The 17,550-nt window shown below is 31.4% G+C and overlaps 1 protein-coding gene across 1 annotated transcript in view; it reads left to right on the forward strand.

Moving 5' to 3' along the window:
* LOC139524119 (histone-lysine N-methyltransferase 2A-like) overlaps window positions 1-17,550 on the forward strand; it is a 69,421-nt gene that overhangs the window by 22,543 nt on the left and 29,328 nt on the right. Inside the window, exons 8-18 of the mRNA XM_071318694.1 lie at window positions 5,726-5,773; window positions 6,379-6,730; window positions 7,943-8,068; window positions 8,412-8,522; window positions 8,948-9,085; window positions 9,529-9,621; window positions 10,189-10,309; window positions 12,846-12,959; window positions 13,896-14,080; window positions 14,915-16,051; window positions 16,727-16,840. Coding sequence (XP_071174795.1) covers window positions 5,726-5,773; window positions 6,379-6,730; window positions 7,943-8,068; window positions 8,412-8,522; window positions 8,948-9,085; window positions 9,529-9,621; window positions 10,189-10,309; window positions 12,846-12,959; window positions 13,896-14,080; window positions 14,915-16,051; window positions 16,727-16,840 — 2,539 coding nt within the window. The remainder of the gene's footprint in view (window positions 1-5,725; window positions 5,774-6,378; window positions 6,731-7,942; window positions 8,069-8,411; window positions 8,523-8,947; window positions 9,086-9,528; window positions 9,622-10,188; window positions 10,310-12,845; window positions 12,960-13,895; window positions 14,081-14,914; window positions 16,052-16,726; window positions 16,841-17,550) is intronic.

Consider the following 17,550-nt stretch of genomic DNA (forward strand, 5'->3'; position numbering starts at 1 on the left):
ATTTCACCATTTTCATTCATAAGGTAAACAAAATCTTTTGGCCGATTCAAAACTTTTATCAATACCTTTGCATGTACACTTTTAATTTGGTGGAATTTATTTTGGCTATTTTGTTTTATCTGCGAAAATAACCTGCTATACACTATGTGCTCCATGATGATGAGATAAATGAAATACATAAGCTGCATTAAGTAAAGTCTTGGCACATGCTACTGGGTCAGCTATGACAGATAAAACATAGACATTTAAAGCTTTACTTATAGACATTATTTAACAGCTTTGACATGCAATGACATAGTTATAGGATGAACATCATAAAAGTGTTATTTTATAATCAAACTTGTAGAGAATTTATGTTGAAAATTTCAGAAGTTTGAATGGCAAAACATGAATCAGGTGGTAAAAGAATGCCTTTCGAAAATTCTCCATATTTCTGTATTTATCAAAACTGGTTCTACTGTCGTAAATTCTCTGTACTAACTACACACTCAAATATCTTAGGTGTAAGCTTCATATTTAAACTGGGACATGATATCTTAAAGGACAAGGGTGAATGTACTGGAATCTTTTTGTGATAGGGATGTGAGAAAATGAGTACCCTACCTTTTCATATATCTTTAATATGCAGTATTTTATATATAATCTGAGAAGAAATAATGACTTCTGATTATCTTAGTTTATATAGATACAGATACTTATGATTCAATCAACAACACTATTATATCTTTCATCTTAATTTCTCCACCTTAACAGAGGTGGTTCATCATTAAAACTCACTACTGAGTAAGTTGACCCTTGAGCATTATATCTGGGGCCCTTTATAGCTTGCTATTCTGTGCAAGCCAAGACTAAGTATTGAAGACTACTTTGACCTTCAACTTTTTCAAATTATGACTTTGATGGAGAGTTGTCGCATTGGCACTCATACCACATCTTCTTGTACCTATGTATACTCAGATTGAAGAAAAGAGATGCCGTTTTAGTGGCTGATCCAGAACTTTTCCTAAGGGGGGGCCTGCTCCAGTCATGCTTCAATGATTCCCTATATAATCAACAAAATTTTTCCCACGAAAAGGGGGGGGGGGGGGCGGGCCTCCCTGGATCCACCTATGCGTTTGCTTACTAGAAGACCAGATAGTGCAATTCTAACATCTTTAGGCAATAAACTAAATAAACTTTTTTACTGTAAGGTAAGCTACAAAAGCTATCCTGAAAAAAAATATGCAACATAAAATGAAAACCCTTCATGAATATTTGAAAGCCACTAAATGACATTATAGGACAGTAAATTTGAAAGCAAAATTAATGTATTGACAACTTACAGAATTAATTATTATCTTAACTACAAAAGTAATGCCAGAAAAAATGTCTTCTGGATAAGAGATTCTTTCAATATTTATTATTTCGGAGGGCACCGGCGGGGGAGTTCTTTAGGAGAAATGGTCAAGCACATATTGCATGTGTAGATGATGAAAATGTTTATAAATTTTCTTTTAATAAGTATTTCTTTTCCCTCAAATTTCTGCTTCTTTCTTGAATGTTTGTATAAATCATTTATCTATTCCTGGTTAACATTCTACTTCTAGTTGTTTCTGATCATATATGCAAAATAATATTCCTCTATATATCTACTATATTTTATTATTCTTTAAAAAAGGATAAATTTGTTAAATAGACTCTGCCTTTCACAGGTCAGACTGTCTTGAATAACATTTTTAATAATTTTGTAACTGTGATTTAGGACTGGATTGAAATTCGTTTTGCTTAAAACTTTGTACGAAATGTAAACAGATCGTTTCTTGGTCGCCTAAGCGTTTGAAAGAAAGCTCTAATTTCAAGCGCAAATTCGACATTGAGTTAATGGCATGTTTGCCACCAAAATTTTCCAGTTTGGATAAATGCTTATTGTTTCAAAAATATGAAAACTAGGTCGTCGTAAGTAACTCAGTTCTAGAGATTTTGATATTGTCTAAGCTCGTATTGCGTTTGCACTGTTGTCAAGTTGCAAATTCGGTGCAATTAACTTCCAATTGCGGATCGATATCTAACCGAATTTTGCTGGCTATGCAAGATTTACTGATGCATGACGTTATCGTTAACCAAAATCAAAATATTTTTCGATTAAATTGAATAAACAAACTTTTAACATCAAAATCTAAACCGTATGATGTTCAAAAAAGCGTTTTTACATGTTAGTTCCTGGTATAAGGAAATCACTTTTTTCTTTTTTGAAACGCCTTCATGTCATGATTGAGTATTAATTGATTGATTTCAGCTCTATAGAGTATAATCAAGAGAATAGCACCAATTTAGATATACTAATTATCATAAAAACCATTGCTAAGTCTGCTATTCTTAATTTAAAAACTTATAAACTTAAGTAAAAGCTAAGTAGGCATGCATCAATTGATAGCCATTTAAAGTCTGAAGCATCAGGCTAGTACTGTAAGCTTACACAAAACTTTGTTAATGCACATTTTAAAAAAAATGATAAAATATGGTATTCTGACGAGAAGTTGGATGTGATTTCGATGCAGATTGCTCAATTGGGGTACATTACTCATCTGACATTAGCTGAATTGCACCAAAGAAAATTGTCTTCTTTTAATAATTTTAAAAGAAAATTAAATCTTGGTTATATTCAGCAAAACTTGCTTATTATGTCTTCAAATTTTCAAATTACACTTTAATCATGTAAATAAATAAAAAAAAAAAGAAACTAGAATTTCATTGAAAATTCCAAGGGAGATAATTTTTTATAACAAAGTTAACTTAATTTTTGGTTCACACAGAAATATCAAGTACACAAGCATATATATATGCAATGAAAAAATTAAGATTATATTATTACTTTTATTTTGAATTAATTAAAGTAAGAACTACCTGATTTCTTCTGGTAGAGAATTCCATCTGAATGACAATTATCAATACAGATTCTCAGACAGATTAGTCTGAAACTAATTAGTAGTCATGAAATTATATCTATTATTTTGTGTTTCAGTCAAATTTAATATACATTTTGTAACAGATGGTGCTTATCAATTCACTATTTAACCCTTTCAACACTATACAAGGCATATACCGCGAATTCGAGTGGGAAATATGATTTGATCGGTCACAGTGTTCTCACTAAGGTGAGTCCATGAGTCCTGGACTCGTCAAAATCTGTCTGGACTCATCATTTTCAAAACTAGTGAGTTCACAGATGCATCAAGATAGATATATTTTGTATAAACTATACAGTTAAATACAAATGTCATTTCATTGCTCTGTTAGGCCATGGAGACTAAAATATTACATTATATTGCAATAAAATATCTTCTCCTGGCTGTTGGACTCACCATGGCCAAAAATGACAAGTCCCTGGACTAGCCTTCAAAAATCCTTAACGAGAACCCTGTCATAACGAGACGTTAAAAAAAGGGGGGAAACGGAGGTTGACTGAAAATTTTGAAGACTGAGCCATTTATTTGTTTCATGATTACATTATACATTGTGCATGGTGCAATACGCTACAGAATTGAGCAACTGGTGTCTATTATATAGCAGATAAAACAACAAAATAAATGAAGACTAAAAGTAGTTTTTATTCAAAACTCAACACAAACGTAATAAATTACACCTATTACCTGTTAATTACCTGAAAATACAGGTAACCTGATAAAAAAATTACTGAAATAATTGCCTAACATTACAGTTCATGCTCTCCTTTGCATTTTTCGTGCAATAGTTTTCTCTGTATCTATTATAATTAAAAAGATACAGAAGTCTGAAAAGGAATATACTGTTCTTATGAATGAACACAAAAAAAATGAAGCAGCAGCAGCCATTTTTCTACTTTTTTGTGTAGCATTGAAAGGGTTTTAAAAAATCTCAGCCATTGACCCAAGTTTTTGCATGAAGTTTTATAATCACATTACATTTGTACTTGAATCTTGAAGCTCTTGCTGAAATATTTTCCATCTTCTTTGTATTTAATTCTGAAAGAAAAAAGGCAAAATAATTAGCTAAAATTTAAATTAGTAAAAGAATGAAAAATAGTTATTGTGTTCAGTTCACTCAGCTGAATACCAATACACTTTTGAATGTTTTAAAACTGTTGGTCAACTTTATATTGTTCGCACTTCTAGTACATAGTGAGTAGTACTCAACATACATGTTAGTGCTTTCTCTGGAAACTTTCCTGTTAGTAATTGTGTTAAACTTTTCATACTGCATTTTGTGACAGTAATATCTTAAAATCTACTAAGTCGCTCAATACTTGTAGCTACTGGGTGCAGTTTCTGAATGATACCATAAGTATTAACTCAGATTTTAACGATTATGCAGCATCTGTACAAACTTGTATAATCATGTACTTTTACTTTCTTTTTGGCTACTTGTTATATAATGTTTAAGTGATACAACTTGTTGTGTATTATACAATGTACATATATGGATATCTATAAAAAAAAATCTCTCTTTTTGAGCTGTTTGTTATTTCATCAACCACACTTGCATCAAAATGCATTAGATTTTAAAAAAAATATATAGATTCTTTATCTACATATTCTTTAAGAACTTAAATAGATCTCATTAATCCTTTTTTTTTAATCTCATATTGTAATTAAAATTATTGAGGGTTTTAATGTTTATGCCCTTTGGGTCCCATAATTGGAAATAAAATGTCTTCTTCTTGAATTAAAAACACATTTCATAAAATTTGATAGCTTGAAAAATTATTTTGTTTTAGGGTAGGGTGGTACTGGTACCACTCATAATTTAATTATGCGCCTGTCTTAGCGGGGGCATACAGTTTTACCCTTGTCTGTAGGCCTCAACCAGATGTTATTAAATTTCTACACGATGCACAAAACACAAATCAAGTTTGAATTTGGTTGGCATTTCTAGAGTCATGCCCCTTTACTGATAGAAAGTTTCCATTCTCTAACTCGAGTTTGCCTCCACCAAACGCTATGAAACTTATAAACAATGCTTATAACCACAAAACATAGATCAAGTTCGAATTCATGTGGCTTCTCTTTACCAGTTCTAAGAGTTATGCCCCTTCACAAATGAAAAGTTGCTGAATTTTTCGTATCTGTTCTGTACATGTAACTAGTTTGTCTCAACAAATGTTATGAAACTTCAATACAATGCTTATTACCACTAAACACAAATCAAGTTTAAATATTGATGGCGTCACTTTTACTAAATCTAGAGTTATGCCCTTTGCACATTGTTAAATTGCTGAATTTTTCTTTTTTGTTCTTGAACTTTAGTATGCCTCAACCAAATTTTTTGATACTTATACATAATGCTAAACAGATCAAGTTTAAATTTATATAGTGTCACTATTATAGTTCTAGAGTTATGCCCTTTTACTAATGGAATAATTGCTAAATTTTTCGTTTCCTTTCTCAAATTTGCCCAAATTAAATGTTATGAAGCTATAACTACAAAACTTGGATCGAGTACAAATTTGGGTGGCATCACTTTTACAGTTCCTGAGTTATGTCCCTTTATAATGATACATGCAAGTTGGGGCATCATATTCCCCATTTATTGGGTGTAATTTAATTTCAACATTTACATTTAACTATCAAAAGGTGACACTTATCTCTATGTTAACAGTCTGGTAAATAAATTTTTAATCTATATTATATAGTATTTATGTTCATAATTTTTTTTTGGAATAATTTTATTGAATTATTGTTTTATCATTATCTTATTTATTAATTTTCAGAGATAAACCTAAGTTTGGTGGGAGAGGTGTTATGAAACAAGCATGTATGTAAGTATATTTTCAGATTTTAAAGCTTATGGACTAGATTGAGTTGTAACAGTTATGTTTAAAATCCTGCAATATAAATTGACTTTTCCAATTTTTATGCCCCACACAGGGGCATTACATTTTTCGGTCTGTGCGTCCATCCATCTGTCCCGCTTCATATTAAAGTTTTTGATGAAGACCAATCAACTTGAAACCAAGTACAATGTTCCCTATGCTATATATGATCTTTCCAATATTAATGCCAAATTAGATTTTTTAATCCCAATTTCAAAGTCCAATGAACATAGAAAATGATAGTGTGATTGGGTTTTCCTATACTATGGACACATTGAAGTTCTCAATACTTTACCTTACTTAACATGAGATGCCAGTGAGTAATTAAAACACTTCATCACAGCCAACTGTAAAAAAGGTTTTAAAGTAATTCCTGAGTTAGATGGACATTGCCAATAGACTAGTAAAAATCAACCTGTAGACTTCATAAATGAAATTGTAGTTCAAAAGAATGAGTCAAGCTAAGCCTAAATATACACTGTACTTTACAACAAGATTTCAGATAAAAATGGTTATTACATGTACATTGTATGCATTTTCTAATTTAACAGGAAGAAAAATTGTTTAAGTCCTCATTTCTATAAAGCTGGTACTGCACTGGTGGCTTTAAAAGATGACCAGCAAGGTAACAGTAATCCTGGACACAGTTCTGAAATGAATAACAACAATGGTAATACTGGTAAATCCTGTCTTAATGTGTTAGGGAGATTTGGACAGAAAACCAGAACAACTTCCTCAACCTATCAGGAAGCAGATGCCAATAATGACGGTTTGTCAGACAAAACACCAGCTGCCATTAGTCGTCAATTACAGTTTGGTGGAAATTCACAAGGCACCCATCATCAGTTATCAAACATTTCAAGAGCTTCCAGATCACAGAGTACTGGTCGACTTTCTACCAAGGTAGAGTATTTATTACATACTAAGTTCTTGTACTCGTCGTAAGTGAAGAGGCAGTGGTAATGCCATTAAGACAACTCCACCAGAGACCAATTGTCATATCATGACTGTTAGTTTCAGTACAGCCTTCAACAATGAGCAAAATCCATACTGCATACTAAATAAAGTATAAATCATTTAAAGGAGAAGACATAATTTATGCACAAAACAATAAAAGAAAAAAATATAGCCCTTTTTCACAATCTGTTTTCTATTTTGTCTTGTAAAAGCACAAAGATAAAAGAACTAGTATTTGTAATATGCATTTTAACCACTGTAGTGTTAAATAATTACATTAGATGTATGTTTCATTATAATATTTTATTCTGATTGGCTAACTGCACATCACGTGTTATTCCGCAAGCAGTTGTATTGCTCAATACAACTTTTCACTCATGATAACACGTGCTCCAACAATAAAGTGCACAGGCGAATTAAATAATAGAATATATAAAATTTGTGTTTTCATGATCATAGCTAAAAAATGTAATTATAAGTATTGAATGCTTCTTTTTGTAACTTTATAGGGTTGTAAAAGCGTTGACCGTGCGTACATTTTTGGAATGAAGCGCTTCATACAAAATGTACGCACGGTCAACGCTTTTACACCCCAATAAATTTACAAAAAGAAGCATTCAATTCTTAAATGAAATACTGAATACAATAAATGAGATAGAAATTAAAGTAGAGAACTTAAAGTAGATGGCAAGAGACAAAAAGAAGATACCACTATTTTGGGGGGGGGGAAAATGGAAATATTGAAGCAGTGATCAAGGTTACTCTGGTTGGACACCTGGCTGCAAGACTCGCAAATAAAATTATTCTAAACACTTGATAAACTAAATATTAACCTGGAGGTAAGAGATGAAAGTGAGCAGTGATAGCATAAATAACAATGGAGATTACATCATGACTTGTATATAAAAGTTGGGAGGGCACTGAATATATGCTTCCAAAAAAAAGTTCAAAATTACATCACAGATAAAAAGATAAGCCATTAAGGATATATTCAATATTTAACTTTAATAGAATATAACACTATATTTGCAATGAAAAAAATTATAGCTTATAAATAGAAAAAAGGATGTACATGATGGGCATTAAAATGAATATACTAAAGTAAATTTTTAAACTTACACAATGTTATTTCATGTTTTATGTTTCATCTATTTTCAGTTACCACCAATGCCAGGAGGGAGAAATGAATTATCATTAACTCAGCGAAATAGAAATACTTCTATCCGGTGGTCAAGTCTACAACCAGAAAACCAGGCTCAGCATCGTGTCAAAGCTGATTTCAAGGTACTTTGATTTAATAATTGAGTCTATCCTTCTGCAAGCAGATTCAACGGTCTCTTGTATATATTATTAAATGGTTCCAGTGTTTTGTGCTGTTTGCCAAGTTTACTTATATCAATCTTAACTTCATTGATGGACTACATACAAATAATAAGCTATTATTTGTTTACAATTTGTTTTTGTTGTTGTTTATTTGGGTAAATATAAGAAAAAATGGGTATTTACAGAGATGTTTGTGCGTAAAAACAGGTATGGTAAGAATGTTATATCATTATATTCAGGAATAATATTGCTATTCATTGTCTTTGTAACATATGTATAAACTGTTTAATGTCATTATTTTCAGGAAATCTACAATGTGTGGTCAGCTTGGCAGTTTGGTGTATCGTTGACAGTGGCCAATCCATTATGCTGTAGAACTCTTTGTTTTCTTTGTGGAAGTGCAGGAAAACATGAGGTAATTCAAAGGGAAAAAACTACAGATAGATGAAAATTATATTTCTATGGACAAATTCTGCATGCAAGACATTTATTTTTTGTTGAACAATTTGTGATTTACATTTACGCATATAGCATCATGTAAAATTAGAACTAACAAATAAAATGAATTCATGTTAGTTCTATGATTATTATATTTGCATTTGAAAATAAATTTATTTGTCAAAATTTTAACATTTTCTGCATTAAAGAGTATTCTCTGACTGGTTTGATTAATATTTTTTAAATCATAATATTGTGAATATGGAAGATAATGGTTCTTTCATAATTATCTTTTTTTATTAAAACAGAAAGTAAATTCTTATTTAAGAATATTAGATTAAACATAATTTTAGTCGTTGTTGGTAAGTGTCATAACTGTATATTTAACTGTTCTACTTTCAGTTTTTTTACTGCAATGTTTGTTGTGAACCTTTTCATGAGTTCTGTTTAGATGAAAATGAAAAACCATCGTCAGATAATTTAGAGAACTGGGTTTGTCGGAAATGTCAGTTTTGCACTGTCTGTGGACAACAGAAAAATGTAAGTCAGCATTGTTGCATTTTTCAGTAAATCTTTTAAAAATGTCATAACTACATTAAAAGAATTACATTTTAAATTTAAAGTTTACAAATGTTTTATTTTGTGCTATCAACAGGGGGGAGGGGGTTAAAATATGAACAGCTATGGCTTGTTGGACATCAATTTGCAAATCGAAACATGATCGGAAAATTAAAAAAAAATATCTTCATTTCAAGAATTGTGTAATATTCAAATGTATAAATGTGAATTAAACCATGTTTACACTTAAAACCTTTGGGGGTATGGCTTCCTTTCAGAACATACTATGTAGTGCATTAAATGAAGTTAGAAAAACAAGCACTATTCTTCTAAATTAATGTAATTTCTTGCATATATTTTCATTTTGGGGACAGATAAATAATTCCAATACTTAAGCTCTTTATGTTTATTCTTGTGTTTTACAGCTATTGAAATGTGATAAGTGTCAGAATACCTACCATCCAGAATGTTTAGGTCCAAATTATCCTACAAAACCTTCAAAGAAGAAAAATATATGGGTAAGCATATGTTACAAGTCAAAGTTCTAGAATACCTACCATCCAGAATGTTTAGGTCCAAATTATCCTACAAAACCTTCAAAGAAGAAAAATATATGGGTAAGCATATGATACAAGTTCTTTTGCAATAGTATCTTGATGTCATAAAATATCTTGTGTTGTAAAAATATATTATTATCTTGTTACAAAATCGAACCTGTTTGGACAATATTTTTGCTGAGACGTGTTTATTTGAATTTTTTTTTAATGGCACTTAGTAGATGTGAACTAATGCTGTTTGCCACTTGATAAAAGTCTTCATCCAAACAGCACATTTAAGATGTATTCAGTATATATAAAACAGACTTAGATTTCATGGTCAGTTAACTTTTAGTAATTGAATTGCTATGGGATAGAATATAATAGTAAACAAAATTTAAAACCTTTTATTTCCTTTTAAAAAATAGATATATGGAATTCATAGACACACACCAAATGCTTCATTAACATAGATATGAAGAAGTCTGTACAAAGTCTTCACACCACTGTATAATATGTATTAAATATTCCATCTAATATTTATTTTAGATTTGTACAAAATGTGTAAAGTGTAAAAGTTGTGGTGCTACGACTCCAGGATCTGCTAGCAATGCAACATGGACCTATGATTTCCAACTGTGTCATGTTTGTGGTCAGCTGATGGACAAAGGTGAGCTCAAATAGGAACAAGGGTGAATAATTATGAACAATACATAGGCAGGATAATCTCACAGAAAACCTGTCTTGTGGGTATCATTTACCTATTTAAATGTCTTCTGCCGAAAAGAAAAACAAAATGAAAAACTCTTGCACAGTATATTTACCTGCGAGATGACCAATAATAAAGACAACTGAAAAAGATGGATATAAACTTTTATTGTATAGCAATATAATATTTCCCACAGAACGTAACCAAAAGTAAGAGTGCAATAAATTCTAATATTGCACTAGTGCAATAAATCTTCAGAATTCATGACGTCATCAACGGTTAAATCTTAGTTTAAACCAATTTTTACTTTCAAATATTATATTGCTATACAATAAAAGGGTTATTTCATGAATATTAGGGAATATTGTCCCTCGTAGAACATATATTGCACTCGCAAGCTCGTGCAATATAAAATTCTACTCGGGACGATATTCCCCAATATTCATGCAATAACCCTATAATATATTCATTATTTTAAACTGAATATCTGTTTCCAATTTGAGATTAACAAAAGTAGAAGAATTGCAATAACATACATGAGGTTATGTTCAAATCTATTTACTTTTAGTTTTTGTTTACAATTTCCCTTTATTTGAGTTTAAAAAAAATGAGGAGATTCCATGAAAACTACTTCTGTTGGGTTGTTATGCCAATACAGTAGATTCCGGTTATTTGCATAGCCTATTTGTCAGACAAAATTATGCAATAAAGCGGAGTATGCTTATATCCGAAATGCCAAAATGACAGAGTCAAATAACATCGATAGAACAGATCAGTAAAAGAAATCCCTGAAGAAAGATGAACGTCTGTAATCCACATACAATATACTGAATGTTGATTTATTCTAATAAAAATTTTATGTCTACTCTAGTGTCATATGTGTTATTTTATTTTGTTTCTTTAAATAAAGATTATAAACACATTTTCGTTATAGTTTATTTGCATTCAGACTTTCCTTTACCTGGGATACGAAAATAAACTTCTAAAAATAGATTTGTTTCTATGACCCATATGTACAATGTACATTGTTAGGCTTTGATTAAAATAAACTTTTAAACAATACTTCACAGTTTATAATTATTTTAACAATAGATGTGTAATGAATTGCTGTTGATATGCAGTTGGGCACTGAAGTAACAACTTGTTAGTTTCGTATATGCAAAGCAGTAATGGTGGGGCCCTGTACGGGTTAATTGCTGGACACAAGTGTTGAAATTGAGAAAATATAATAATTAAAAGTAAATGCTCTTTTCATAAAATATTAAAAACAAATGATTGATGTATAAAATTCTTTAACCATATGTAAATGCCCTATAATATTAACATTAATACAGATCACCCCAAGCCCAATAGAGTTCACATTGGTTATGATCCATAATTAGCAGGAGTTTTTGTTTTAAAAATTAACCCCAATCGAATCTATGGACAATTGTAAATCCAATCAATTATTAACACCCTTTGAAGTAGAATGGTCAGTGTTTTTACAACAATTATCTGTTTGACATTTTTATGACATCGAGGCTTAAAATAGAACATGGGAAACTTTACCTGTGTAGACATCGAGGTTTATTTTTAAATCAAATTCCATAATATAAACACGAAAGAAAATGTTTTAAAACTTTATTTCAATAACACAAAAGTAAATATGAAATAATAACGAAAATAAGGATGCATTCAAGAAAAATATACTTACCAAATGACCGTTTCCGGTCAAAAATCTCGTCAGTTTTAACTATTAAAGCATATCTAGACGGCAATAATTTTCTATGCAATAAACCGAAAGGCCACTTGTAGAGCTATGCATATAACCGGACAATTTAACATTAGATGAATGGGAAATGGTTTTGTGCAGGAGAAAACTATGCAATTAACCGAATTATGCTATTAAGCGGTATGCGATTAAGTGGAATCGACTGTACATGCAATAGTAAAGGGGCATTATGTTTTCTGGTTTATGGGTCTGTTCGTCCGTTTGTCCTGCTTCAGGTTAAAGTTTTTGATGAAGTTGAAGTCCAATCAACTTGAACCTTAGGACACATGTTCCCTATTATATTATGATCTTTCTAATTTAAATGCCAAATTAAATTTTTGACCCCAATTTCACGGTCCACTCAACATAGAAAATGATAGTGCAGGTAGTTTTTGATGAAGTTGAAGTCCAATCAGCTTGAAACTTTGTACACATGTTCCCTATTATATTATGATCTTTCTAATTTTAATGCCAAATTGGAGTTTTGACCCCAAAATAACGGCCCACTGAACATAGAAAATGATACTGTGAGTGGGCATCCGTGTACTATGGACACATTCTTGTTTTAATTAATATTTCTGCATTGATTTATTATCATTTATGAGGGAGTTAAGGCATATGGTAGATGAATGTAAGGCAGATGATTTAAACTATGTCAAATTGGTGTGACCTAAATTTTGTGGTTGATCAAGTAACAAGTTTTTGTATTAAACATTATTTTTTTAATTATGTATAATTTCATTTCAGGAAATTTCTGTCCAATTTGTCATAAGTGTTATTCTGATGACGACTGGGATTGTAAAATGGTACAGTGTGCTAAATGTGATAGTTGGGTCCATGCCATGTGTGAAGGGCTTTCAGGTATGTGTTGAATGTGATAGTTGAGTGCATTCCATGTGTTAAGGGCTTTCAGGTATGTGTTAAATGTGATAGTTGGGTCCATGTCGTGTGTGGAGGGCTTTCAAGTATGTGTTAAATGTGATAGTTGGGTCTAGGCCATGTGTGGAGGGCTTTCAGGTATGTGTTAAATGTGATAGTTGGGTGCATGCCATGTGTGAAGGGCTTTCAGGTATGTGTTAAATGTGATAGTTGGGTCCATGCCATGTGTGGAGGGCTTTCAAGTATGTGTTAAATGTGATAGTTGGGTCCATGCCATGCGTGAAGGGCTTTCAGGTATGTGTTAAATGTGATAGTTTGGTCCATGCCATATGTGAAGGACTTTCAGATATGTGTTAAATGTGATAGTTAGGTCCATGCCATGTGTGAAGGGCTTTCAGGTATGTGTCACATATAACATATAAAAAATGATTGAAACAATTAGCAGTTCAAACAGTGATTTTCTTAAGGTTGGTAGCATGAATCACCAGATTCAGATTAACGTCTTTGAGAAGTTGAGATAGTTGGGATTTTTGCCTTTGATTAATCTATTAACTGACAATGATATGAAAGTGGAGACCTTGCTATAGATAGCTTAAACATAGAGGAAAAATATATACGAGTCAGGACGATATGACTGTTAACTCAAATATATATTTCAGATTTATTGAAACCTTAATCTATAATTATGGTTTAAGATATATAAGCATCTTCTAAAAGGTGAATAGTTGTATATATTAAGGAAAATGGCTGTTGAGCTCTTTCTATAATAATTCAAATTCACAAAACTTTCAGAACAATTTTCTTGTGTTAAAATTTGCTCCTCTTTTTGGACGGGTATGGGATATTCTTCAAAAAGATGAGATTGAAGCACATACGGCTTTATCTAATTATCAATACTGAGCTTGTTGATTTTTTCAGACGAGATGTATGAGCGAGTATCATGTTTACCAGATGATGTGCATTATATTTGTCGGATGTGTGCAGGCCACAGAACTCGACATTGGGAACTAGTTTTACGGGATGACTTTATAGCAGGGATTAAGTCTATATTCTACTCAATTTATCATGCCAAGTGTTCCAAAGTCCTGGAAATAGAAGATAAGGTGCTGTACATTTATTCAGTTGTTGATTTATTTTGAATTTATTTATGTGCAAAGGGAACTGAACTGAGCAAAATCAAAGCTATGATGTGTAAAGTTTGTTAAGAATCCCAAAGAAAGAGAATTATTCAGTTTTCATTCTTACATGTATGTCTGAATCATTAAAAACATTCATTTGTACAATATAAATATGATTTAAATTATTATGCATGCAGTGCAGCAGAGGAGGCATTAAGTGTTGCACTAATCTATACGTACATCCCAAATTGGTTTCATCTCCAACTCGATTAAGTGCTTCGGTGACCGAGAGATCTAAGTAGTTACTACTGTTATCACTAGCCAGTCAACACTTAGGTTGTGAGTTCAAACCCTGCTCGCTCGTGTAGGTGCAGTCCACTCCAATCTTAATTGACTAGGATTGTCAGTTTTCTTATCAAAGTTTGGTGGTTTTCTCTGGCACTCCAACTTCCACCACCAAAACAAACTGGCTGCAAAGAAATAGCCAAAAAGTGGTGTGGAAAACACAAAAGATAGAAAAAAAATCAAATCCAACTTAGTATGCCTCAACCAAATGTTATAAGACTTGTACACAATGCATTTATCTTAAAAAACAGATTCTGGTTGAATTTGGGTTGTGCCACTTTTAGGGTTCTTGAGTTATGTTCCTTTATAACGTTTATGCAAGTGGGGCATGGGACACATTATCCATTTATAAAGTGAAGGGTATCATTTAAAAAAAATTACAGTTTTAAATTTCCATGTGTGACATTTTAAATTGCTTTGCATGTACCCTTGATATGTATATTTTTTTAATATATGTTTTATTAACTTTTGCAGAAACCTGACAATGAAAATAAAATAATTGTAGATGAAAGTAGTAATGACTCCCTGTCCAGTAAGGAGGTCAGTTCTGATTCAAATTCTGTTGCCATGGAAACTGACAAAACTTTAAAATTGGATACAAGTGCAAAAAGTAATAATTATTTGACTAACCGTGAAAGAGATATTTCTGTGGCAGCTTCTGATAACAGTGATAGTAAAAGAGAAATTGTTGCTATGGAAACTGATAATAAGGGAGATAATTCTTTGTTAAACTGTGATTCTAAGGTTGTTAATGTCTGTGATAAAGTTTCTGAGAGTGATATTTCTGCTATAACAAAACAGTTAGATGAACCAGACGGCAGTAAATCCTATGTTTTAAAGAATACTGCCGATGTAGAATTATTTATTAAGAATTTAGAAGGTTTAGTGAAGAACAGAGCATCTTCAGAACAGCAATCAAATCAAACAAGTACAATTCATGATCAGACTACTGACCAAAATTTAGTTCAAACAAGTGTAGCCTCTATTATTGAACAAAAATCATTACAAACTGCAGGACCTATTCCTGAACAAAATTCAATTCAAAGTACAGTAACTTCTACAGAACAGAAATCTTGTCAATCTAGTGCAGCGACTATTTCTGAGGACAAATCATTACAGAATATTACTGAATCAATAGCATTACCAAATACTAGTCCAAGTAGATCAACTGAATCAATGGCATTACCAAGTGTTGGTCAGAGTATACTGGCCGAATCAAACACTGTACTAAGTGTTGGTCAGAGTACATTGACCGAATCGAAGGCATTACTAAGTGTTGGTCAAAGTATACTGGCCGAATCAAATGCTTTACAAAGTGTTGGTCAGAGTACATTGACTGAATCAAAAGCTGTACCAAGTGTTGGTCAGTGTATATCTACACAAACTCCTACAGACAATCATAGTGAAAAGTCTATACGACTGAGTGTAGATAGTAATTCAAGTTTAGCTAGTAGTAGTCAGAGCATTGTAGTACATAAAACACCGGAAAAGAAAGGAGCTGTGGTACGATTTGCAGCAGAAACCATTCCAAAGGTTGTACCTACCAGGAATTATCCTAAAGATCTCATGACAGTCCGACAAAAAATTATAGACGGAGGTTATATAAATGTGGTAAGTTGAGTCTTTATAAATGATCTTGTTATTTAAATTTGATGATCTAAGTCAAATACTATTCACGATAATGCTTAATGCTAAAAACTTTGTCCTTGTTGGACCATAAGCAACATAACCTGTACTCTGTCGATAGAACTGTTGCTCTTTTGTTTGAGTTTGTAAAGATCTGTTTTTTTTATTTTATTTATATTTTAATTCACAGAAAAATACTTGAATTTGGGAAGTGTAATATTATAACCAATGTACTTTTTACTATTGGATGGTTTATGTTCACCGGTTTAAACCACAGCTAAAAAAAATATACAAGTATATTTTACCCCGTTCGAAGCTACATTGCAAAAACTTGATTGTCCATTAGTTCAACAAATGTTTTCACACTTTTCTCAGGAACAACAGAACAGAATGGCTTTATCTTTGGTAGGTGATAAGTTGTGGGAGATGACGCTTGTTTTCTGATACTTAAATTTACAAGTAGGGGATAACAATTGTAACTTCTTATTTGATAATGAAGGTTGCATACTTGAACCTCTAATTGCAAATTATACAGATGAGAGAATAAAGACAAAAAAACTTTTTTCCCGTATGAATATGATACACCATAAAATATTTATTATAGAAATACAGTTTTTTATTTGACAATTCAATGTCTCGGTCAATACTTGTTTATTACAGGAAGAATTCAGTGAGGACATAGCATTCATTATAGAGTCAGCATTAACAGATACAGAAGAAAATAGTGTTGTCAGGAAGAAAGCCATTAATTCTGTTAGATCCATATTTGTAAAAGTGAGTAAAAAAAATTTTTTTTAAAGGTAAACTCGTAAATTTAAATTTTGATTACAGTATTCAGTTTTGTAGCCATTTTTAGAGCCAAGTAAAGTTTTATATGCCACAGAAAAAAGTAGATAGATTTATGGCAAAGATAAAATTCTTTAGACTTATTGTAGCTATGATTTAGATGTTGTTGTGTTGAACTTAATCAATCCTTTATGAGAATATTGTGAAAATATTGTATATTATTTGGGAACTACAGTACGGGTAAGGACTTATTTTTATGGATGCCTTAATCCGTCTAGTCGGATATGAATAATCCGACATTTTTATGGTAGGTAGTATGTTCATTAAACAACAGATCCAGGTGTGAATGGTCCTTTCATCTTAATCCGTGTTGCTAGAATTACGGTTCACTGATTTCAGAATCAGATTACCTGTAATTTTAACCTCTCAGTCACTTTATTGATTATATTAGTTCTACATCGTATTTGACATAAAATATTTTTACAGGTGAAGTACTGGAGAAAACTTTGTTTAATAAAAATAGCCTATTTTTGTTAATTATGGTTTTGATATTTCAACTGCTAATATTTATTTTCTTTGTTCCTAAAAATTATTTTTATTTTATGTTCCTTTTCGGTTTTTTTTTTTTTTTTTGGTATCTTTTTCTTATTTGTTTGCATAAATTTTTTAAACATATATATTTTTACATGTATTCTATT

Source organism: Mytilus edulis, chromosome 5 (genome assembly GCF_963676685.1).
Source record: "Mytilus edulis chromosome 5, xbMytEdul2.2, whole genome shotgun sequence".
Classification (NCBI taxonomy): Eukaryota; Metazoa; Mollusca; class Bivalvia; order Mytilida; family Mytilidae; genus Mytilus; species Mytilus edulis.